General features: G+C 38.2%; 4 protein-coding genes across 5 annotated transcripts in view; 3 read left to right on the plus strand and 1 right to left on the minus strand.

Moving 5' to 3' along the window:
• Positions 1–553: 553 nt before the first annotated feature.
• LOC105561591 (odorant receptor 4-like) lies at positions 554–3,778 on the plus strand. 2 transcript variants are annotated; one of them, XM_012011694.1, is made up of 7 exons: positions 554–671; positions 861–1,122; positions 1,241–1,366; positions 1,440–1,530; positions 1,658–1,794; positions 2,335–2,467; positions 3,706–3,778. In XM_012011694.1, exons 1-7 carry the CDS (start codon positions 623–625, stop codon positions 3,739–3,741), a joined length of 834 nt encoding a protein of 277 aa, XP_011867084.1. In that variant the 5' UTR covers positions 554–622; the 3' UTR covers positions 3,742–3,778. The 2 variants fall into 2 exon arrangements, with proteins under 2 accessions (XP_011867084.1, XP_011867083.1); XM_012011693.1 differs by having other exon boundaries at positions 2,541–3,752.
• A 66-nt stretch (positions 3,779–3,844) lies between these two features.
• LOC105561590 (cyclin-C) lies at positions 3,845–6,892 on the minus strand. The gene is made up of 6 exons (XM_012011692.1): positions 6,831–6,892; positions 6,275–6,706; positions 6,097–6,203; positions 5,187–5,393; positions 4,839–5,090; positions 3,845–4,760 (listed from the first exon to the last, which is right to left on the minus strand). The coding sequence occupies exons 2-6, from the start codon at positions 6,304–6,306 to the stop codon at positions 4,558–4,560; spliced, it is 801 nt and encodes a 266-aa protein (XP_011867082.1). The 5' UTR covers positions 6,307–6,706; positions 6,831–6,892; the 3' UTR covers positions 3,845–4,557.
• A 1,626-nt stretch (positions 6,893–8,518) lies between these two features.
• Positions 8,519–13,784, plus strand: LOC105561594 (odorant receptor 4-like). The gene is made up of 9 exons (XM_012011698.1): positions 8,519–8,732; positions 10,183–10,302; positions 10,931–11,048; positions 11,230–11,491; positions 11,630–11,785; positions 11,871–11,961; positions 12,541–12,677; positions 13,440–13,572; positions 13,644–13,784. Exons 1-9 carry the CDS (start codon positions 8,589–8,591, stop codon positions 13,692–13,694), a joined length of 1,212 nt encoding a protein of 403 aa, XP_011867088.1. The 5' UTR covers positions 8,519–8,588; the 3' UTR covers positions 13,695–13,784.
• Positions 13,785–16,696: 2,912 nt separating this feature from the next.
• Positions 16,697–23,182, plus strand: part of LOC105561595 — a 21,645-nt gene continuing 15,159 nt past the window's right edge. Inside the window, exon 1 of the mRNA XM_012011699.1 lies at positions 16,697–16,890. The gene's annotated coding sequence lies outside the window, so the exon portion shown is untranslated. The remainder of the gene's footprint in view (positions 16,891–23,182) is intronic.

Consider the following 23,182-nt stretch of genomic DNA (forward strand, 5'->3'; position numbering starts at 1 on the left):
AATACTTTTGTGCGCAGAATAATGGGACGCGGAATATGATTACCGAAAACTAAACAATATTTTACAAGATATTTTACATTTTGTGTCAAAAAATTATTAGCTTCAAACCTTTATAACTCAAAAAGTACTAAATGAAAAAAAGGGTTAATTACAATGTTGTGGAAAGCTCTCGAGATACGTTTGAAACCATAACGACTTTGCTATTGGGCATTTTCTCCAGAATGCATTCTAACTGAAAATATTAGGGGGATCCGATACTTTTCGACCCTGCATATTGCTCTTAATGCAGGTAGGTGGATTAAAGGTGCAGAGGTGTTTGCAATTATTATCGCCGATTTTCAGTTTGTAAGACTGTCCGAGATATGGAGGAACCTGACCGATGACTGCGAGTCCTGTATCATAGTGCTGATCACATTCGGCGCCTATATTAAATTATTCATCATAGTTCTCGAGAACGAAAACGTAAGGTTCCGTGTGAGCCGCAAGCTTTCGCTCGGCTGTTAAAAAAAAATTGGTGCACGCTGTAAACTTTGTTTCGTTCGTTGTTTCTCAGATAGGACGACTACTGTCGCTCATCGACTATCACTGGCGCGTTTTCACGCATTCACTGGAGGTGCAAGTTATGCACGAGTACGCTATCGCGGGAAGGAAAATGACGATAAGTTACGCCGGTAATAATGAGATAAACCACTCGCGTGTCGTTTGGTTTTTAATTAACATCGTCACGCTTAACGTATCGCACTCACTTTTCGCGCGTGTCATCGTGAATTGCACAAATCATTTGATCTGAACTAAATGACGCGATTTGATCGTCTCTTCGTTCACGCATTTTTACATCATAAGAATAATGCGAGTTGCAGTGATGATTTATTCGTTGATGAGCCTTTACATGCTGATGCCAGTAACGCCGCAAATATTGGATGTCCTCGTGCCGCTCAATAAATCGCGCCCTTACAAATATTTGTTCGATGTCGACTACAGCTTCGACAGAGAGCTGTATTACTATTCTGTATTGCTCCACTCGTATTGTACAATTGTGTTAGCTGTAACTGTCATGATAGTAACAGATACGAGCTATGTGTCGCTCGCGCAACACGCATGCAGTCTCTTCGCCGCCGTCGGGTATCGTATCCACACCAGTCGTTTTCCAAGAAACTCAATTAATGCGAAAAGAAACCCTTCTCTTTCTCTCTTAAATATATGCATACCGTAGATAAAAGTGCAATCGTGTGCTTTAAAGGTGCCGATTAGAAAATCTGACGTCGATGGTAAGTTCAAAGAAAAATAAGTGCAAGTCGACGAATTACGACGACATGATCTATCAAGAATTGATACTTCTCGTCCAAAAACATCAGCTGTGTCTTGAGTGAGTTTTGAATCGCAACGCAAATGCTGCAAGACGACTTCGCATTCAATATATTGTTTCGTATATCTTTCAGGTATGTTGATATGTTGGAGTCCTTGTTCCATCTGTACTCGTTTTCGATGCTCTTTCTTCATCTTATTGTCATGAGTCTCCTTGGAGTTCAGGTAAGCCTATTAATTTAGCAGAAACTCCGCTATCTCATATTAGGAACCTCATAATAGGGGACTTTCCTCTACTTTACAGAAATCACCTCGTAATTTTCGCTCAATCTAGATTTTTACTTATTTGCAGATAGTTGCTTTGATGAATCGTAAAATAGAGATGATCAGATACGTGTCGATGGTAATCGGTGGTTTCGTGCATCTTCTCGTTTTGAGTTACCCCGGTCAAGAAATAATGGATCACAGCACAGATATATTCCACAAGGCGTAAATACGTACCAAAGTTATTCGCGCAATAGCAAAATAGTGAGAAAATCGTGATAGAATGTAGATAGATTTTTCGAAAAAAAAAAGATACACGGAACTCAGTGAATAGTCACCGATTTCAGTGACAATCCACTGATTGACTTTTAGACAGAAAGAAAAATGTAGCTGCCGTAGCTAAAGACTGCAACTAAACAGTTGTAAAATATGGACAACTAATATTTAGTTAAATATTTCGCTACTGTGCCTATTGTATTAGGTGCGACGGCAAACCGTTTGCTGTGGTTTAGAAATTTGTAGTTACGGCAGCAACGTATTTTTAGCAAACCATGATTTGCTACGGTAGCGAGAATTTTCTTTTCAGCGCACATATAAAATTTCGTCCTTTCTGATTCGTTCTCAGAGATACGCAGCTTTGAAAGAATTTTATTTTTATTGTCTTTTTGTTCGTTTCTAATTTTAGTTATTCCAGTAGGTATTCGACAGTAATTGATCGACCGTTTATGGAGATAAAAAGTTATAATACTGGATTATCCCTTTTAGATACAACATGCTATGGTACAAAAGGTCGCGGAGAACAACGCAACTATTGAGCATATTACTTTACAGGGGTCTCGTGCCTTGTACGTTAACGGCCGGCAAAATGTACGTGCTATCGTTTCAGAATTATGCTTCGGTAAGAATAGCTCCTTTTAATTTGTACAACACGCACAATACTGCGGAAGTGCGTTACTATTTCAAATTTTAAGGTGATGCAGGGAACTTTGTCTTATTTCACCGCCCTTACGTCGTTCACGTAATTTGTTAAAAGAAAAGAAGAGCGATTACGTTGAAATTTCGTATAAAATTATCGATTTGAGTGATTCCTTATTAGTAAAAGTATGGTAAATTCTATTACGTAGTAATAGAATCGATTTCGAAATGTGTTGTAGATTCATCTTTCTGTTTTAATAAAAATTCAAAGATTGTTGTTGCTGTTATAATCGTCATCATTTTTTTTTTCACAAAAATCCGATCCGTTAAACGAATTTCATTGTTAAAAATTGTTTGTATGGCTGTAACTTGTGCGAACTTTTGCGTGTGTTGCCTGATAATTGTCCCGTCTCTGACTCTGTAGCTCGATGTGGTTTTAACGCAAAAATATCGAGAATTTTTTTATATCCAAGCTTTTCCCAAGTCTTTTCTATGAACTTAGTTACAGCTGGAGATAACGGTTAATCACAACGAAAAAAAGAAAAACATATATTGAGAAAATCTACTTTTATCTCTGTAGTTCGAAAGCGCTGAGGAAACGATTTTAAACCTGAAAAAAATTAATAAGTTTCTGGTAGAAGATCATTATGCAACGGGAAGGCAATATCCAGTGAACGGGCATTGAGTATGGTGTTCATTTAGCATTATTGTTATACTGATTACCAATTTAATTATGTATCATTCCAGCTTCAGCTTGAAACTGTGTTTCAAGACCGACGTTACTCGGTATACTGGTCGCAGAACTCAAAAATATATACGCTAATATATTATCAAGCACAAAAATCCTGAACTATAAAACGTAGACTTTTATTCGGGGATAAAGTTTTGTACAGTGAATTTTTTTCGCAAACTGATTTTGAAGTTTTTGGAAATTCCACGGTCTCAACCGGAAAGTAATTAATTGGGTAGGAAGTAATCATTATTTAAAAAATTAACAAAATATCTGTTATATAAATGTATAATTTATGTCGAACTTTTGTGACTGCAATGACTGACGGAATGTTTTTATTTTGTAAGAAAAGTACCACAGTGATTACCAGAAACGATGGCTTGAAAGTTTTGGAAATGATATTTCAAAGGCTCAAGTTAATATTTGATTTAACAAGGTTTAAGTTAGTTCTATATGTATGCTATTTTTTCTAATAAAAAATATTGTTGCAGGAAAAGTGCTTAGAGAAAGTGAAGAAGCGTCCTTAACGCAAACTGAGGGAACGAGGTTTTCGCTGTCAAAGATCTCTCAGAGCGGACTGGATTTTGATAATAGGACGAATGTGATATTAATGAAGTAAGTCTCTAGATATTTAATGTTGACTCTTTTATTCCTACTCCAATTATAAAATGTATACAATCAGGAAGGAATTATTCAGAATTTATCAATTCTCAATTTGGTTTATCAGATTAATATCTATTGCAATTTCTCACATCATAATAAATAATTTCCCCATTGGAATATATAATACAGCCGTCAACCAAATATCTTTTCAATACTACATTCCTAAAGTAAATTTAGTACGCGACTCTCGATATAGTATGTTCCAAATATTTTTTAATGAACCATTTTGGTGTAAAAGTAACATCTTTATAATTTCAATCAATAATTAATACTGTATACAGGTGGTAAAATAAAATGTCTAGATAAAAAATATGTAAATAAAATACGAATTAATAGTTTATTGCACACTTATTGGATAGCGAATAATGTTGAATTAAATTTAATTAAATGTAATCATTCAACTGTAGCGTGTACAATTCACACCCACGCGCTATATCGAGCATCGAGTAAAAGTATTAAATAATCCTGCATTATTATCGCTCAAACACATTTTTAAACATAATTTTGGTTTAAAATTGTTACGCAGAAATAAATGCAGAATGATATTCGTCAACTCTATGTACCCCCGATAATGAAATATACATTTAGAAAAAGGATTTAGGAAAAGGACAGATTTTAAATTGGAGCATTTCACTGCATCAGCATGAATCCCAAACGTTTGGTGAATCAAGAACTTGCTGTCAACGCTGTGGCGCTGCTTTTGGCTTTGGCATTTTGGCTAGTATAGCTGGCATCTCGTTCTTTTCGTCATACTTTTTCCACAATTCATACAAATTTATTATATACCGCGCTATCTCTTGAATTTTTTCCATATCTGCGTTTAATTCCGCAAACCATGATTTTAGGTCTTTTTGCAGTATCACGCAAGCTATTTGCAGACAGCCTGTAAAGGAAGACGTGTTGCCATTAAGTTTCCCCTGTGATGTCGAAGCGTTGGAGAAAACGGTTATTTGTATCTTACCGATAGCTATTTGATAAGGTGGATATAGCAAGCACACGTCCGTTCTCAGACTATCATTAATAATACGCCATGCTAGCATGAGCAACTGATCATCTGGTCCCACATCCTGAATTAACGTTAACAAGGGACGGTACGGTTGATACACTATCAAACAACAGTCCAGGTGTTCCAAGAGATAAAACTCGCACTCCAAGATATGATTTGTTCGGTATGGAAATTCCTGCGAATACGCGTAGCTAAATTTGTTCTTAACTAAAAGAAAAGAAAGGCGACATTAATCAAACGACCATGTAGACGTCGATCCCCAGCGTACTGTGAACAGTGGACCCAATATATCATGGAACTTACTTACATTTCCCATTGTCGATATCAGTCTACTATTAGAGATTACTCCAAACTCTTCTACTTTCGACGCCAAAAAGACTGTAGTAGGAGCTAATAATAGAGGGTCTATGCACTTTAAGCTATTGCGGGCATAAAATCTTTTAAAATAGACTGTCGCAGTAGCTACCACTTGTTGCCTCAATTTTAACTGTTCACCTATCATCTGTATCACTAGTGACAGGATTTACATATGGATGTAATTACAGATATTACAACACATGTAGCAATATGCGTGGTACGTGGTAATTGTGTGACAAGATGTGGCACAGGTTTTTTGTATTTCTAAACGATCAACTACAGCTCGGTAAACGTCAAATCCCTGCTTCAATGAATTTGGCAATTGACGTGAAATATGCGTAAGCACATTTAACTACTCGATATATATATTTTTGTTATAGCAGAAAAGCAAGGTAGATTTTTGCCGGATAAAATCCCTATACATTTCAATGTGTCTTTAAATTCATACTAGATGTATATTCGAATATTGTGCCATAATTTACAGCAATTAACAGTCTGTCCAAATATGTCAATCAAATGACGGACACTCGAGAATGTGCTGATGGAAAGATACGATACAAAGGCCTGTTCTAAATTCTCTTTTATCGATGAAAGAGGATTCTGGGGGTGAATTGTGTATCTTACGCTATGGTGAAAGTGCTAAAAGCGAGTAGCTTTATCTCTTTATAATTCTCGCCTTAGAAAGACACAGAGCCGTTCACTTTTAGCATTTTCACTGTATCGTAAGATACAGAATTGACCCCCGGAATACGGGCCCAAGTGTCCCATCAATTAACAGATATGGAAGGAGCTTGTTAATCTCCGTCAGTCGCGAAAGAATCGGTTCAACTGCAAAGAAGACCTCGTTGCAACTTACTGCTGGAAAAGAAAATGAATATTTTTTGATATTCCTCTTCTGTTAATACCGACAGATCGTGCTGGCGTTCCCTGATCAAGTCCTGTTTGTCGAGTAACCACTGTTGGCTATTGGAAACAAAGAGATCACGTAAGAATCCCGCTTGTTGAATACGATGCAATACGATTTCCTAACTTACTGATGCGAGCTCTGCCAAAAGTTCCCGGCCATTCTATAATCAACTTGTCTGCCCGTAAACCGTTTATTCCCGTTGGATGGTGCCAGGTGTTAAAATCCTGTTAATTGACGCTCCGAATGCACGCGGCAACAGTCTTCTCACACTTCACAACGAGCCCACTCCGTATTTTTGCGAAATGCAGACAAACCGACGTTTCGTGCGGCCTTTCTGTATGAATTGCCGACAACAAAATTTCTCCAATACTCACACGTATACGCATTCATGCAAATGCGTGTCTGTGCACGTTCTTCCGTAATTCCCCCAGAAAAGGAGGGTGATCTGGCGGTCACAAGCCCCTTTCGTGTTATGAGGGTCTATATCAAAAGTGCCCAACTTCGGAGCATTCCGTTTTTGACGTTGAAATCAACCACACAGCTGCTTGGAATTTTTCCGCTGGATAAACCAATCGAAGAGTTAGGTTATGAACTGACCAATCTGCCACTCCACGGCGACCGGTGCATGGAGTTTTTCCATTAGATCGGCCAATCAGAAATGTTTATATTAAGGGTTGGTTTACCTGGTAAACTAATAGCAGAGAAAAACCTGTGACAGCGGCCACGCCGGTGTTTTGTTACCGTTTCGGTAGGCTGTTTCCAGCGCCTTACGTCCACTTTCGTTTTTGGAACTACTCCGCTACGCCCATTTTCAAGCACTGTCGATAAAGTCTCCACTTGGTTCGTGTCCGTGCTACGCATTTTGACATCCAATTTATAAAGTTTACATTGTCCACGTGAAAAAAGTGGATGTAAACGTCATGTAAGCAATTCGTATGGACGTAATTTTGAAATTTACGGCATAATTCTGGAAAATGGCCGAGTTCCACCTCGCACCGCGACCACTGCTTTCGAGCAGGTTTTTATTTTGTTTCTCGGTATTTATTGGTCGTGGAAGTTTTAATATATTTCCCTTGTATTTTTCGCTGGAAATACCTTCGGAATTTTTGTTTCACATTGTGGCGCCAAAGTTAAATTATAATCGGAATCTTACCAATAACAAGGAGAGTAAGATCAATATATTATAGTTTCCATAATAATATTTAAATACACAGATATGTTAGCCGGATCATGATAATATCTGTGTACCGAAAGCCAATAATAATACCAATAATAATACCAATAACAATATCAATAATATTATGTAATATTTATTTATATTATTGATAGTATTTCATTAAATATGTACCTAATATGTATATGTATATGATTATATGGCAAAAGAGATGCGTTTAGACACTATTTTGTTCTACATTATTTTGCAATAACGGGGTTCTTCGTTATCCGAAATTAATAGAAACGATGTCCGCGTATAAAAAAAGTGATATTTAGAAATTAAATTTAAAGAGAGCATCTCTCGCGTTGTGTATTTTGAGCCACAATAATCGCGCTTTCTTCCCACTGCTTGACCTCTTTGCCACGTATTTTTCTTCTCCATTTAGAAGGCAGACTCCTGAACGACCTTCTCTTTCGGTGCGAACTTTTTATCTCGCTCTTATTTTGATTTATCTTTTATTTGATTTATCTGATTGTGAGACTCCCGACCTCTTCAGCCTCTTACGGATCGACACGTGCCGGTATGATCCGATCCATTAGTACCGTTAGACGGGGTAGCGAACTATATGGTTGTAGATATATAAAACAACACATTCGGACTGAAAAGTTCGTAAGTTAAAAGTACATTATTTATCGGTGAGGATTTCGCGACGGCACGTGTCCTCTTGTCTCACACAAACTTTCGTAGACGCTGTAATTTATTTGGATTATACATCGCGCGGTTTTTACGTCGTTCGACTTTCCTGTTGCGCTTATCTTGTACTTATCGGCGTGACACACAGGTCGCATAAAAAAATCATACGGTATCGCGAGAAAAAAAAACGGAGAAGGAATATAATATTCTTAATGCAATACGAGAGTTCGGTTAGAAGGCAGGGCGGTGGGGGAAGATACATAGACCAGTATCGTGTGTGTTACAGCAGCGATTGACGTGACGTCTCGCAAAGTATATAATTTCTGTAACGTCACTTCTTCTGTCTTTCTTTTTTTCGCTCCGGACAGTAGGAGGAATAAGAAATAGTCCCCCCCCCCCCCCCGCGGGACACTCGGCACGCGCATTTCCCGACAACCCATGATTATTACAGGCTGCGTTATTACGCAACGCCGTAACACATGTTATTAGCGGATACGCGCAGTATAATACTTTAGACATAGGGGACCGTCCGGAAGATACCCCGGATCTTGAGGGAGAACCGACATCCGCGGGACAGAACCGTGCCGGGGAGATGCAGTCGGCTGTGAAACGCTATTACAATATTAACAAGATCCTCATGTCGAAACTCGGCGGCTGGCCGACGCAGAGCAGATTTATGAAGATATTGTTGCCGACCGTAATAACATCATTTATTTTCAGCGTCGGCTTTCTCGAGGTAAATTCTCACCGCCTTTTGCGCCGGGTGTCCGTGTAAAAACCGTTGCGCGAATAAAATCGGCGGGGGCGCGAGAGAGAGAGAGAGAGAGAGAGAGAGAGAGAGAGAGAGAGAGAGAGAGAGAGAGAGAGAGAGAGAGAGAGAGAGAGAGAGAGAATCCCCACGTGGTCAGCATACGTATGGCTTATTTTAACCGTGATGGGACGAGCAAGTAGCAATTAATTTCACAAAGTTGCCTTCGAGTTTTTTTTCAAGATAATAAAATATCTTAATATTCATACTTTGCGGAAAGATAAATTTAAATGTACATATATATATATATGAGTGTTTTTGCGCGTCGTTTAAACATTTAAAGTAATAATCATATGACTCACGCGGTTAACAAAATTATGCGTCTGATCTAATCGTGTCGCAAGTGATTTCGAGTCATTATCATTATTCAACATGTCGCACGTGTAAATATTTAAACGAAAATTTCGAAGCCACCTTAAACGGATCCTTTTTTTAATGTTTTAAACAAAGAAACATTTGTAAATCTTCCTGACGTTACTGCATCGAGTAAGCAATTAATTAATCCCGTTTGTGACGTTGTACGAGAGTGTGACATCTAGAGCGCTCTAGATGTCATCTTTTTCGGCCAATTTTGAAACGATTTCTCTTCCTTAACAAAAATATCACAAATAATTAGACCTGAAACGCTAAAGTTCAAAATAAAACTTTGACTGAGCTTAATTTTGAGAAAATCTCTCGAGTCTAATAGTCAAAGAACGGTATTCGTAGTCAAATCTTATACAAGAAAGTCCTTTATTATGAAATAAGATTCTAATATGAGATAGTAGGTTTTCAACGTCCGAATTCAATCACAAATCTTTTTTCGCAACGATTACACGGTCTAACAATCAATTTTCCTACTAAATAGACTTCACTCCAAGGGCAAAAAATTCATGGTGGAAGCAACAGATGATGTCTATTAATTTAACAGAAACCTCGCTATTTCATATTAGAATAGTATCCTATAATAGGAGACTTTCCTCTATTCAAGACCATCTTAAGATCATCTTTAGATACTCCGTAGCCAATTAAATGTTCCGACCAGTATCTTTAGATAAATTCAAGTCGGATTCAAGATAAATTAAATTCAAGACCGCGGTCTTGAATATAAGATCTGACTGTGAATACCGGGTCTAAAACACAAAAACTGATATTCATATTTTTGTTAAGAAAAAAAAGGTTGATTTGAAAACTGACCGAAATACAAGGAAAGTGCGGTCTGGAACAGCTTACACATATTTATCTACTATTTACGAATGTTATCGAAGACAGAAGATCGTTTTGTCACGTCGATAATTATTCTCGTCGCGATTCATGCACGTTCGGTTATTTACATTGCAGGTAGGTGGAACGTTAGAGATGCGCAGTGGTGTCCGCAATTATTACCGCCGATTTTCAGTTTGTAAGACTCTCTGAAACGTGGAAAAGCATTACCGAGGACTGCGAATGTTTCATCACGGTGCTGATTACAATCGGCGGTTACATCAAATTATACATCATAGTTCTCAATAACAAAAGCGTAAGAATTTCGCCCCGGCTCCCTAGCGGGAAAAAATTTCCATAAATAACTACAAAAAATTGACTTGAAATAGAAATTTGTAGAAATTTTTATATCTTCGTTGAAACATAAACTTTTTTGTAAAAATATTTACGAAATAGTGCCACAAATTACAATGTTCTCAAATCAAGAAATGATTGCAAGTAGTATTTCATGAAAATGTACAATTTTGTAAAAATTGGTACAAAATTCTTTACTAGTTTTAAAAATTTGAGAAACAACAAAATCTTCGAGAATTAAAACATCTGCTTACTCGTAGAATATTACAAAAATTAAAAAATACGTTTCAATTCTAGCATTTTCATGTTGATTTTTATAACACTTATGAAATTTACGTAGAATTTCTTGGATTCTGGCAGTATATATTTTTTTTGGTAGAATTTTGTAAAATTATTTCCGGCAGGGCTGCTTGAAAGAAACTCGCAAGACTCCTCGACGAGAAATGACTCGCGTCGATCGACGCCGATCGGCGTAGAAACGATGCCGAATTGATGTGAAAAAAAAATCGTCAAATCGACATCGATCCGACATCGATCGACGAATTATTTCTCACTGGGCCGTATCCTCCGTTTCGCTTATTGTTTCTCAGATAGGACGACTGCTGTCGCTCATCGACTATCACTGGCGCGTTTTCACGCATACGCTGGAGGTGCAAATTATGCACGAGTACGCTATCGTAGGAAGAAAAATGGCGATAAGTTACGCCGGTAATTATGAGATAAATCACTCGCGTACCGTTAGGTGTTCAACGTCGACTCGTCACGCCTGACACATCGCGCTCACTTTTACGCACGTCATCGTGAATTGCACATCTAAATAACGCGGCTTCGTTCATTTGTCGGTGCGCTTATTCTTTTTTTTACATTGTAATAATAATGCGAGTTGCAGTGATGATTTATTCATTGATGAGCCTTTACATGCTGATCCCAGTAACGCCGCAATTATTGGATGTCCTTATGCCTCTCAATAAATCGCGCCCGTACAAATACCTGTTCGATATCGACTACAGCTTCGACAGAGAGGTGTATTACTATCCTGTGTTACTCCACTCGTACTTGACGACTGTGGTGACTATGAGCGTCATGGTAATAACCGATACGAGCTACATGTCGCTCGTGCAACACGCGTGCAGCCTCTTCGCCGCTATCGGGTATCGTACCTGTACCACTCGTGTTTGTTTGTTTTTTCGTTTTTTTTTTGGAGAAACTTTAATTGAAGGAACACGTTTTCCTCGCCCTCTCTTAAATACCCGCCGTGCCAGCGATAAACTTCTGATCGCGTTCCAAAGGTGCCGATTGGAAAATCTGACCTCGAAGGTGAGTCCAAAGAAAAGTAGCCGTCCCGTTGAGGATGCAAATGTAATTTGTAAAAAGCACAAATCGCGAGATGACGAGATCTATCGCGAACTGGTGCTCCTCTTGCGGAAGCACCAGCTGAGCCTTCAGTGAGTTCTGAATTTTTACCGCGTATTTTATTATACACCGCAAAGCGTTTCGCGCTCGAAACTCATCCGCTTATGTGTCTTTCAGATACGTCCGTCTGTTGGATTCCCTGTTCGAACTGTATGCGTTTTTGTTGCTGTTTATTACTATCATCGTTACGAGCCTCCTCGGAATTCAAGTGAGCGCTCGATGGCATTAGCACGGTATCGCCGAATAGAAATCGCATCTCGCGTTTACCTTCAATCGATCTACAATTTTTCAATTACATTAACTTGGCATTCGGAATTTACATGCCTGGATGATCGAATTGGTGAAGACGTCCGTCACGGATTGTACGGTTTAACGAGTTTCGAGACTCGAGGCCTGGGCACATTTTTCGCAATAAATTCTTTAGTGATTCGAAAGGGATGCTTATCAGCCTCACAAGTTAAATCGATTTAGGGGTGCGTTCGGGGAGATCGCTATCAGCGCTATTTAATGCTGAAAACGTCATTTTATCCTTGCTCGCTCATTATGTGTCAAAGAAAGATAGATGACATTTTCAGCGTCAATAGCGCGATTAGATATGTGGATTTATTGTTCCAGCAAAAGAATTGTGTACCAAGAGCGACGAATAATCGGCGCGCAGTTTGTTGAATGGAAAAAGTATACACACAATTCACGCAGAAATATTATTATTAAGCTACCACGGTCCAGCCCGGCCGAACGTCGTCTCTTAATTGCAATCTAGAATTTAATTGCAGATAATTTCTTGCAGATAATTGCCTTAATGAATCGTAAAGAAGAGATGATCAGATATGTATCGATGTGCATAGGTGCTTTCATACATCTCTTCGTTTTGAGTTATCCCGGCCAGAGGATAATGGATCATAGCTCAGACGTATTCCACAAAGCGTAAATATGTCGCACCAGTTGTTTGCGCGATGTGGGAGAACGGAAAAGAGCGTAGCAAAGTGCAGATAGATTTTTCAGAAAAGACTGCCCGACTGCAGTTCTTGCTTTCTCGAGAACGCAGAAGAGAACGAACGTGCTGCATCCCAGATAGCACACGTGGTTCTACGAATATTCTTCTGGAGTGCAAATCTCCTTCATTTCAGAATATTCCAATCGAATATTCTATAAAAATATATAGACCATTACAAAATTAGAAATCGCTACATTCACAACAAAGAAGAACGTTTTTAGAATATTCGTCGAGGATGTCTTTGGAATATACGTTCAGAATAATTTTTTAATATTCATCGAGTTTATGTATTGCACATTGTTTATTGGGCAATACCGCGCTTATCTTATGCAAAAGGCAGTGAAACCAGTGATCATACCATACATAACCGACACGCTATATTCGATAATTATTCTATTCACATTCGAAAAAGATTCGTAGTAGTGCCAGTCGAATATTCCATCAACATAAGATAAATCTTTAAGAATGGCCTATGGAATATTCCAAATATTCTTGAAGAATATTCTTAAAATGTTCATAGGAGTGTCTCGTGCTATCTGGGATTTATTTAACATTTTGTAGCCTTCTTCAGGTGTCTTGAGAATTTTTTTTTCTTAGACCTTTTGCTTTTTCTAAATTTTGAATATTCCAATGGATATACGAACGGAATCGACTGATCGTCGTAAAGATAAAAGTTACGCGATTATTTTTAGGTACAACATGCTGTGGTACAAAACGTCGCGAAAAACGACACGGCTGTTGAGCATATTACTTTACAGGTGTCTCGTGCCTTGTACGTTAACGGCCGGTAAAATATACGTGCTATCGATGGCGAATTACGCTTCGGTGAGAATGACGAGCCTTCCGATTCAGCATTGACAGCACTGCGGAAATACATAATAGTTTTAAATTTTAAGATGATGCAGGCGTCCGTGTCTTATTTCACCGCCCTTTCATCGTTCAGGTAATTTGCGGTGAAGAGAAACGAAGAGAGATAAACGATAAAATTAGCAATTTGAGTGAGTTTCCATCATGGATACATAAAATTCTAATTGCAAGTGTAATTTTAATTCCATTGCGTGACACTGATACAATTGGCAAGCTACATGCGATGCCTCCGAAACGTATTGTAGATTTATTTTTCTGTTAGTGCCTTAATAAAAATTCAACGACTTATTGTTATAATTGTTACCATTTGCTTTACAAAAATCTAATCTGTTAACTGATGAAAAATCTAAATGTTAAACTGAACCATGTTTATCGGTAAAAACTTATTCGCATGGATGTAACTTTTAAGAATATTTGCGTGTATTCCCCATAGCAATTCCCCCGTCTTTGGCTTCGACATGCTTGACGCAAGTATTTCAGGAAACTTCCCTTACGGAAGAAACAATGAGTGTTAACACTCAAAACTTGAGTGTTTTTTCCGTAAGGATTTAACGTTCAAGCTATTCTAAGTGATGTTTATGAATTTAACATGGCAGAAATGATGATAAGAAAAGGTTAAATTGAATAATAAACCGGAGATGTATCTATGAATTAACAACGGTTAGTAATAAAAAGACGAAAATAGGACGAAATAATTAAGATGACAAGATTTCGAAAGAGGATCATTACGCAAAAGTCGAACAATATTTGGCAAACGAGCAAGTACAAAAATATATTGTACACACAATACTGTATTATTACAAAAAAAATTAATCAATAAGATAACTGCAGGTGATTACGTAACAAATGATTATGTTTACGTAAAAACACTTAATGCCACTGATAAAAAGAGCGAATATGTATGACAAAAAGCGCTCAAGGCTCGCTGTTACTGACGCACAATCAAGTACACAAAAACTGTTGACACAGAGGTAAAATCAAAAAATACATTAACTATTCAATTATATAAATTCGTGACTGTGGATGAAAATGTCAGGAATGTTGACTTGATGCGAACATCCACTCGTAGACTGTCAGCGAAAGATAGGACTGTAATTGACGTCATATTTAATCCGATCTCGGTTACCTTCTCATAGAAATGTCTCTTCTTCGAGAGGAGATCACGAGGTGTGTGTTGTAATTGAGATCTGGCGAAAAGAATAACGATGTCGATTCAACATGTCGTTTCAACGAGTCATTCGATCGACGAGTCATTTCTCGCTGGGAATAAGGATGCGGAGTTTTAGATCGGGGTGACTTAAAGCTAAATCCTGATTGGCTCTCGCAAGCAATCCAGTAGGCAAAATAGTAATCGTGTGCCATTGGCTTAACTCAAGTCCGAAACTTTCTGATATAGCTATTTGCTGTTTTTCTCTTTCGACTTTAGGCGTTCATTTCGACGGCCACAGGCTCCGAATTCCCCGAGAAAAACCTCCAGCCGGTGCGACTCGCCCCGAGCAGAGTTTTCGATGAGGTGATCAAGGCTAAATCCTGATTGGCTCTCGCAAACAATCCAGCAGGTAAAATAGTATCGTACGCCGCTGACTTTAAGCCAACGGCACGCTATTACTATTTTTCCTACTAGAGCGCTTACGAGAGCCAATCAGGATGCAGAGTTTTCGATCAGGTGACTTAAGGCTAAATCCTGATTGGCTCTCGCAAGCAATCCAGCTAGCAAAATAGTATCGTGTGCCGCTGTCTTTAAGCCAACGGCACGCGATTAACTATTTTTCCTACTGGATTGTTTGCGAGAGCCAATCAGGATGCAGAGTTTTCGATCAGGTGACTTAAGGCTAAATCCTGATTGGCTCTCGCAAGCAATCCAGTAGGGAAAAATAGTATCGTGTACCGCTGGCTTTGCTCGGATCATGTCGAGAAAGTAAGTTACCCGCGCTTATCTCGGTACGGTCGAATTTCGTATAGTAACAAATCTTTAAATAACTCTGATAGAACTGTACGAAGTGTCATCGAAACTGAGAATATCGTGTACTCTATCACGCCCGCCGATAACTCTTGTTTGAAACTGCGAATTGTGCGTATCACGCGTATGTTACGACAAGCGCGTATACGCTGTAAAAAAAAGGGAAGAAAAAAACAGGTGCTCGCGGATCCTCTCTCCGTGTATCCCCATATATTTTCCATTGTACTTTAATAGCATACGAATTGTACGTTTTGCACCGTGAACCCTTTGCGCCCTTGAGGGGTGTTCTAAAAAAAAAATTCCACGACAAAAAACTCAGAGGATATCCCTAAGAGATAATATCCGTTTACGTTACGGTACTTACGTATCGATTTTTACTAAAACGAAAGCGATAAACTTTTTATTTACGAAATGAAATCGTCCCTCTCTATATTTTCTCGTAAAATTCTTTATTTTTTTCCACAGATGCGTCGAGGCACGTGGGATCGACGCGTACCGTAGACGCGAATTTTTATGCTTTACCCGGGAATCGGACTTTCAAGGGCAGCTATCTGTCTCTCGAGGAAGTAGAAAAAGTCCTTCCGCTTTAACGCATTTCTTGAGGAAAGTCCCCTAATACGAGATAGCGGGGTTGCTGTCAATTTAACGAGCATTATCTATTGGCTCCAGCATATGAATTCATTGCTCTTCAAGTGAAATCTGTTTGGCGGAAAATTCATCGTTAGATCGTGTAGTCGTCGCGAAAAAGGGTTTGTGATCGAATTTGGACGTTGACAACCCGCTATTTCACTTTAGAAGCCTATCTCATAATAGGGGGACTTTTCTGTGTCTTTTTCGCACGGCGCGCTTTGTTCGGAGTTCAGACCGGGGCTGATTTAATCGCGGAGCCGAGGTCGTCCCGCCGCGGCAACATTATCGCGAAATGTCTCAACGACCGACACGGCAGCGACGGCGACGGCGGTGGCGGCGGCGGCGGCGGCGGCGGCGGCGGCGGCAGCGGAGGCGGCGGTGGTGGCGGTGGTGACGGAAGCGGAGGCGGAGGCAGGGGTGGCGGTGGCCGCCATGGTGGGGACGCACGTGTCGTCCCTTTTGTCATTGTGATATAATACATCCGAGTCAATTCGAGCCTTCGCCTCGTGTACTTCACCGATATAGCGCGCGCGCGTGCGTGACCAACGTGGTGTGCCCTCGACACCGCGGGCCGGAGTAACATGGCGACTGGCCGGCGTGGTTTAGTCGATTTGCGACCATCGGCGCGTGTAGATCAATGAAAGAGGGACGACGACGTTGAGTGACAGCTCCTCTCCTGCCGCCCCGTAAGTACCGCAGTACGTGTGCGCGCGTGTGCACGCGTACTTTTTTTAATACATTTTATATTTCTATTTCTTTTCTTTTTTTCTTACTTTCATTTATACTTGTTAGATTCTGTGTACGTGTCGCCTCGCACAAAAGAATTGAAACGATCCTCGGTCTCCATCGAGCGTGTCGCTTCACGCCTGAATTCGCGTGTCCCTCGTTACACGTGTCTCTCCTTTTTTCCCCTCTCTCTCTCTCGCTCTCTTTTTCTTTATCTCCGTATACCGCAACCGGAAATTGCACGCGCCTCCGTGAGCCGGTTTCGTATATTCGAAAGGATCGAACACGGCGACGGGATCACGGCGCAGGTCGAGTTTCGCGACAGGGGCTCGCGTTGTTCCGCCACCCCGCGTTTCGCTCGTGAATGACGCAAATGCAACAGGAGAGCTTTCGTGTTTCCCGGCCAGCGTGAATTCTCGGAATTCGCGACGCGGGCTCCGAAAAATATAATCTCGATCCCGTCTTTCAACGGGAAACTGTTGACTTTTTCGCCCCCCTCTTGTTTATCGTCCGATCCGTTGAGTCGCGATAGAAAATTTCGAGATCGTACAAAATCACGCACAACAACGCGTATAATTAAAATATCCTTACCGTACATTTAACATTATTCGTTACCCTAAAAATACATATTTGACTGCGTTGCAACGATAATGCATCGTGCTGTCGTCAACAGGCTCGTTCGTAGATTATTTCTACGAATAGGGGATTTTCAAGTATTCAATTTTCTTCCGCGGAATATCGTGCGCAAAATTAAGTGTCGGATTAACTCTTACATACTCAAGTTAACTCGTTTATTGTTTTGTATATACGCAACAATCTATAAACTTCTTGGGCCGATTTCGTCAAACGTCGCCTAACGTTGATCTTATTGTTAGTTTAATTGCAGCTCTAGCAGCACAATATTGGTAAATATGTAAAATTCCCAACATTGACCCAATATTGTAAGATGGACGCCTTCTCTTATTTGGCCAATATGTCTCTTTAGCAATATTGGTTTAATATTGTATCAATATTAAATCAATATTCATAGTATATTGATAAATATTGGCCAACGCATTTCCTATATAAATCTAATATTATATAATTATTATCGTGCAATATTTGCATTGATTTCATGGCCAATATTGGGTGTGCATTGGGAAATACTGGCCAATGCATTTCCAGCACAACCAATATTGGACCAATGTTTAGCCAATACGCTGTGCTACTAGGGTCATGTTTGTCTCTTTCCAGAGTAACAGTTGGACAGAGACAAAGAACAAATTAAGCTAAGATTAAAGTTAAGCGACGTTGGTGAAACCGGGCCTTACAAGCATTTAATAATCTTACATCCCAACAATATTACACAGTTGAAAAGTTTGTGTTAAATTTAACAGATATCACAGGTCCACGGTCCACACTTTTTGTGTTAATTTAACATAATATGGATATGTTAAATGATCACGCTAATACCTTGTTAATATTTTAATATAAAATAAATGCAAATCTCAAGATAATTTGAAATAAATTTTGTGTAAAATTAACATATTTTAATGACAAAATAAATTTTAAAAAATGTAATTGTTACATTTTACAGATGTAACAAGTCAAATGACAGTTCGAAATCACTTTCACTTATGTTACATAGAATAAAATCAAATTTTATTCTGTAAATTTTAACAGATAAACTTTGTTACTAATAATATCGAACATATGTATTGTGTCAGTTTAAAAATAAGTTGTGTTGTTTTAACATTTCTCTTCAGGTATTTTAATAATTTTACATTTGATGTCAATTAACACAAGAGCAGTATGTTAAATTAACATACGTATGTGTTGAACATTGAACACAAAAATTTTTACCGGCCACATTTTTTTAAACAAAAGAACGCAAATTTTCCAACTGTGTAGTCTTTTTTTTTTATACTATTTTTTATACTATTTTTATACTATTTTATACTATATTTAAATACTATAATTGTCACTTGAAAAATACATATAAGTATGTTGACAATAATCGATTTAAAAATATGTTATTCTCTGTCCACTAAATTGTTCCCTTTCTATTCGAGAAAATTATTCTTGAATAATAAGTATATATTTTTCTTGATTGAATTATATAAAATTGCTTCATTTAAGTAAGTGTTTCTTCCTTTAACGCAATATAATCTCATTTCAAGATTTTCACGTTGAAACTAAACATGTTTTCAAACGAACCCGGGAAAAAATTTTCACATATGATCATATATAATCATATATGCTCATATACGAAAAATGTCCATATATAAGATACCATATGTATCATATATGATCGTGTATGATGATGTGTTTGTCATATATGACAGTATATATGACAAATACATTATCATATACGACCATATATGATGCACATGTTTGTCATATATACTGTCATATATGGCAAACACATTATCATATACGATCGTATATGATAATGTATTTGTCATATATATTGTCATATATGACAAACATATTATCATATACGATGATATATGATACATATGGTATCTTATATATAGACATTTTTCGTATATGAGCATATATGATTATATATGATCATATGTGAAAATTTTTTCCCGGGAAGACTATTCTCGTTTTCCGCGTGACATTGTTTGAACGTACAAGAGTTGCTTTACCGGAAGCGACATAATTTCCGAGACGTTTTAACGCAAATCGTTCAGGCGTATACGATGGGCAAGTGATCGTACTGTTTAAATATTAACTTGTAATTTGGATGGATAAACGAACGGAAGGTATTGATTTCCGATTATAAATATTGTGTATGAATTTTCAATATCTAAAATGACGAAGACGAAAATGATCTTGTGGATATTTTGAAAAATTGAAGCTTCCATTCTCGTCTATTTTCGTGGGCATATTGAATCCTTCCACACGTCGATAATCTTGGCTCGTCTTCCCCCTTACGTCAACAGATGCGGTATCGCTTGTTCGTGTGCAAGGTCTATAAATTCGCGCATGTCTGTAAAACGTAATCTTAACTGCGAGCTGAGAAGTAGGAGGAGAATGGGTCCTAGAGAATGAGCGGTAGGAGATTAGAGAGAGAGAATCGCGCGCACGTGTCCGGCCTTCTCCGTCGTGCTGACTAAGAGAATACGTGCAGAGTTGCAGACACAAGCGCGAGTCGTTGAACTTTGCAGCCGCCACGTGTACTCCGCGGCCAGCACCTCGTGTGCAGAAAAAAAAAACGGGAATTCAGTATCCGCGGTAGTTTTGTGGAACGTGAGAAAAGGAAAAGAAAGGGAGTAACGTGTGACGATTATTCGTCACTCTTTCCAGTTTCCCTCGACCTGAACTCGACTTTAAGCGCCGAGTCGCGCGGATACTTATAAAACCTAATTCTTATTGAATCGAATTCGAATTTTCTCATCAGAAATTAAAATTGCAAACTCGAGCTAACAGTCTACCGCACTAAACAAACATTTGATTATCTAATAGCCGTTAAACTAACTAGTCGATTCGCGAGATTTTAATAGACTCGAAGGTAAGCGAGCCGATTGCCATCGAGCTCTTGTTTTTCGAAATTTACGAGCTTTGTTTAAGGATTAAACGAAGGACTTTACTTATCGTAAATTGTGATAATACATTTCTTGCCTTAGCACATAACATTACTGATTGTACGAAGAAAAATCTCGGGACTTCGAGCCGATTCAGACACGGATATAGAGATGTATAAAAAATTCTAAAATTCGTGATTGACTTTCATATCTCAGTAAACGCTAACCAAGAGAGTTACATAATATCAATATCATAATGTCCCACTCAATATAAATGTAATATAACATACGTTGTGCATAACAGTTACATATTGTTGAGTAGGAAATTACGATATTCATTTTTGAGTAATTGTTAATTGGTGTTTACTGGAACACGAATCAAGCATGCGTTTTTAATTACGGATGAGTTTGTAAAAGTTAATTTTGCGGGGACTGAATGTGCGCGAAAATTATGTAAGCGGAAAGAAAAAGTCGGAGAAGCGATTAATCGCAAATATCTATATCAGAAGCTGTTGCGACGCTTAATAGAAAATGGGAGATTTTGTGTTGTGAAGCTTAGCTAATCGAGGACCCTTGAAATATTTGTAAACTATCGCGTGTATCTGTGTTCGAATCCAAAACTGATTCGGCTCGAATAGTCTCGACATATATCTTTCGTGCAGTCAGTAATTTATGTGCTAAGGCAAGAAGTGTATTATCACAATTTGCGATAAGTTTAATCCTTAAACAAAGCTCAGTCGAGACAATACTCGTGGCTCGAACACTTTTTCACTCCTCATTAACATCTTGCTACGTGCTGGCTTGTGTTTTTCGCAGTTCTTTGTTGAAAGATATATAAAAACGAATAAGAAAACGCATTTGCTCCAGTTCCAATTTGTTCGCGCACGTGGCGATTGGTTCAATTAACGTAATGAATGAACAGATATCTAGTCTGACAATGAGACAAATTACGATCTCGTGACAAAGTACGAGAATTCGATTGGATATGTGAAAAAAAAAGTTTTAGACGCAACTTAATTTTTCAGAGATATAAATGCCTCGGCCCTGAGTAAAAGTTTTAAAATGTCCGAAAATAGCCGATATTACAGTTCACGATATTTAAACGTGCGTCAGTGTAGACGACCTATATACATATAATCCCGGAATTTATTCCTCGCGTATGAATTTCTCGATATTTTACATCGATGGATCTGCAGGCGCGATAACTTTACGCATAAAAAAAAATGTATCGCGCAGCTTGCATTTCCAGTAAATCACTAATTAAAGGTCCGATTTTTCCAACCTCGTGGTAAGCTAATAGTTAAATTACATGCCTACCTTTGTCTAATTTGAAGGAGAAACAAAAATACATATGTCATTTAACTATTAGTTAACTTACCGAAAAATTGGAACTGACCTAATATGCATTGCCATTAGCAAAATTTACGGTAATTTACTACAATTTGCTAATAAAAAATGTATCGTTGGCTCTTTATCAATGTTGCCATGAATGCTTCTTCCTTGAAAGATATTATGAGAGCTCGTGGAAGAGTAATTAATGACTCAGAGCATGAAAATTATATATATACGGTGTTCCACATTTCGCGTTCTCACTTGTAATGACAAGTTCTTTAATCAATTTGGAATTCTTTCTTTCTGAGAGAATATTACGGGATGTTATATTCTTTACTTCACAGTCTTTTAACTCTGGACATGTCTTTGTATAGCTAACAATAAACGTTCATATAAAAATGCGAAGTTTGTTTAAAATTAACTAACGAATAGAATCTATCTGTCTCCACTTTGTCTCGCAAAAAATTGAATTCTTTTCGGTACGCAGTTCTTTAATAATCGCCTTTGTTTTTCCGTGTTTCTATTACGTAGCCTTTATTTGACATAACTTTTTTTCCGTAAAATAAAATAACACAAAGGTTGTTTTATTCTTTCTTTCTTACTACATGTTTTCTTTCATTTTACTCGGATATTTTATGAGTCGTAAAACTGTAAACGCAAAACGGCAAGGAAAGATACAGATATAGATAAGTGCAAAGCTTATAAGTAGATAACACAAAAGTAGAAACGAAATTAGAGCGAAACTGAAAAATTGTCATAAAATTAAAAATAATTTCAGTAGATTAGAAAAAGATATTTGAGATACGGTTACCAATTTCAGCGGATACCGTTCATGTCGCTAAAAGTAAATTGTTAATAATGTAAGTATATTAGTAAGATATCGATAAATATTTATTTTTCAAAGTAGCGCAAGACCTTTCGCGACACAAGACCCTCTAAACTGCGTACCTTTTACGTATTTAGTTTATATGCAAACCCGGCCACGTAATATATGTTAAGGCACACTAACACAAACTCCAATTAAAATTCTGTTAGAGTATTCGTAATCGATATTTGCATGCGTCACAAAAAAGTCTCCCATTTTCAATGGCCAATTGCGCAAGGACTACGAGTCGATTTCGACATCCTCTGAGAGAAGAAATCGATTCCGATTTGGCAAAAAAAATCTGATGTGACAGTCAGTGGTTCCGAGGCATTTATTTGTATTCATTTACGTGCGAAAGTTGCGAGAATATTTTACGTACTTGTCGTACTTGTAACGCGCAGGGGATTTAGTCGTGAAAATCGGAGTCCTAGAAATGGCGAGTCTACGCTGTAAAGCGGGAAAGTAACAATTGTCCGACAAGTTGTCTCGCAGCCGGATGCAATTACCCGAGTAGAAATTGGTTAAGGTTTGCCTGAATTCTGC

Source organism: Vollenhovia emeryi, unplaced genomic scaffold (assembly GCF_000949405.1).
Source record: "Vollenhovia emeryi isolate VEMERY1.0 unplaced genomic scaffold, V.emery_V1.0 DF939205.1, whole genome shotgun sequence".
Taxonomy (NCBI): domain Eukaryota; kingdom Metazoa; phylum Arthropoda; class Insecta; order Hymenoptera; family Formicidae; genus Vollenhovia; species Vollenhovia emeryi.

Bases quoted from the DNA above. Each gene is read 5' to 3' on its own strand.
- LOC105561594 (XM_012011698.1), top strand. From the start codon at position 8,589: ATGCAGTCGGCTGTGAAACGCTATTACAATATTAACAAGATCCTCATG. The intron at 11,492-11,629 runs GTATCGTACCTG...CGCGTTCCAAAG, and splicing joins AGCCTCTTCGCCGCTATCGG to GTGCCGATTGGAAAATCTGA. The intron at 13,573-13,643 runs GTGAGAATGACG...TTAAATTTTAAG, and splicing joins CGATGGCGAATTACGCTTCG to ATGATGCAGGCGTCCGTGTC.
- LOC105561591 (XM_012011693.1), top strand. From the start codon at position 623: ATGCACGAGTACGCTATCGCGGGAAGGAAAATGACGATAAGTTACGCC. The intron at 1,367-1,439 runs GTGAGTTTTGAA...TATATCTTTCAG, and splicing joins AAACATCAGCTGTGTCTTGA to GTATGTTGATATGTTGGAGT. The intron at 1,795-2,334 runs GTAAATACGTAC...TATCCCTTTTAG, and splicing joins ACAGATATATTCCACAAGGC to ATACAACATGCTATGGTACA.
- LOC105561590 (XM_012011692.1), bottom strand. From the start codon at position 6,306: ATGGCCGGGAACTTTTGGCAGAGCTCGCATCA. The intron at 6,204-6,274 runs GTAAGTTAGGAA...TGTTTCCAATAG, and splicing joins TTTTGGCAGAGCTCGCATCA to CCAACAGTGGTTACTCGACA. The intron at 5,394-6,096 runs GTAAGTTGCAAC...TCCTGTCACTAG, and splicing joins ATTCATTTTCTTTTCCAGCA to TGATACAGATGATAGGTGAA.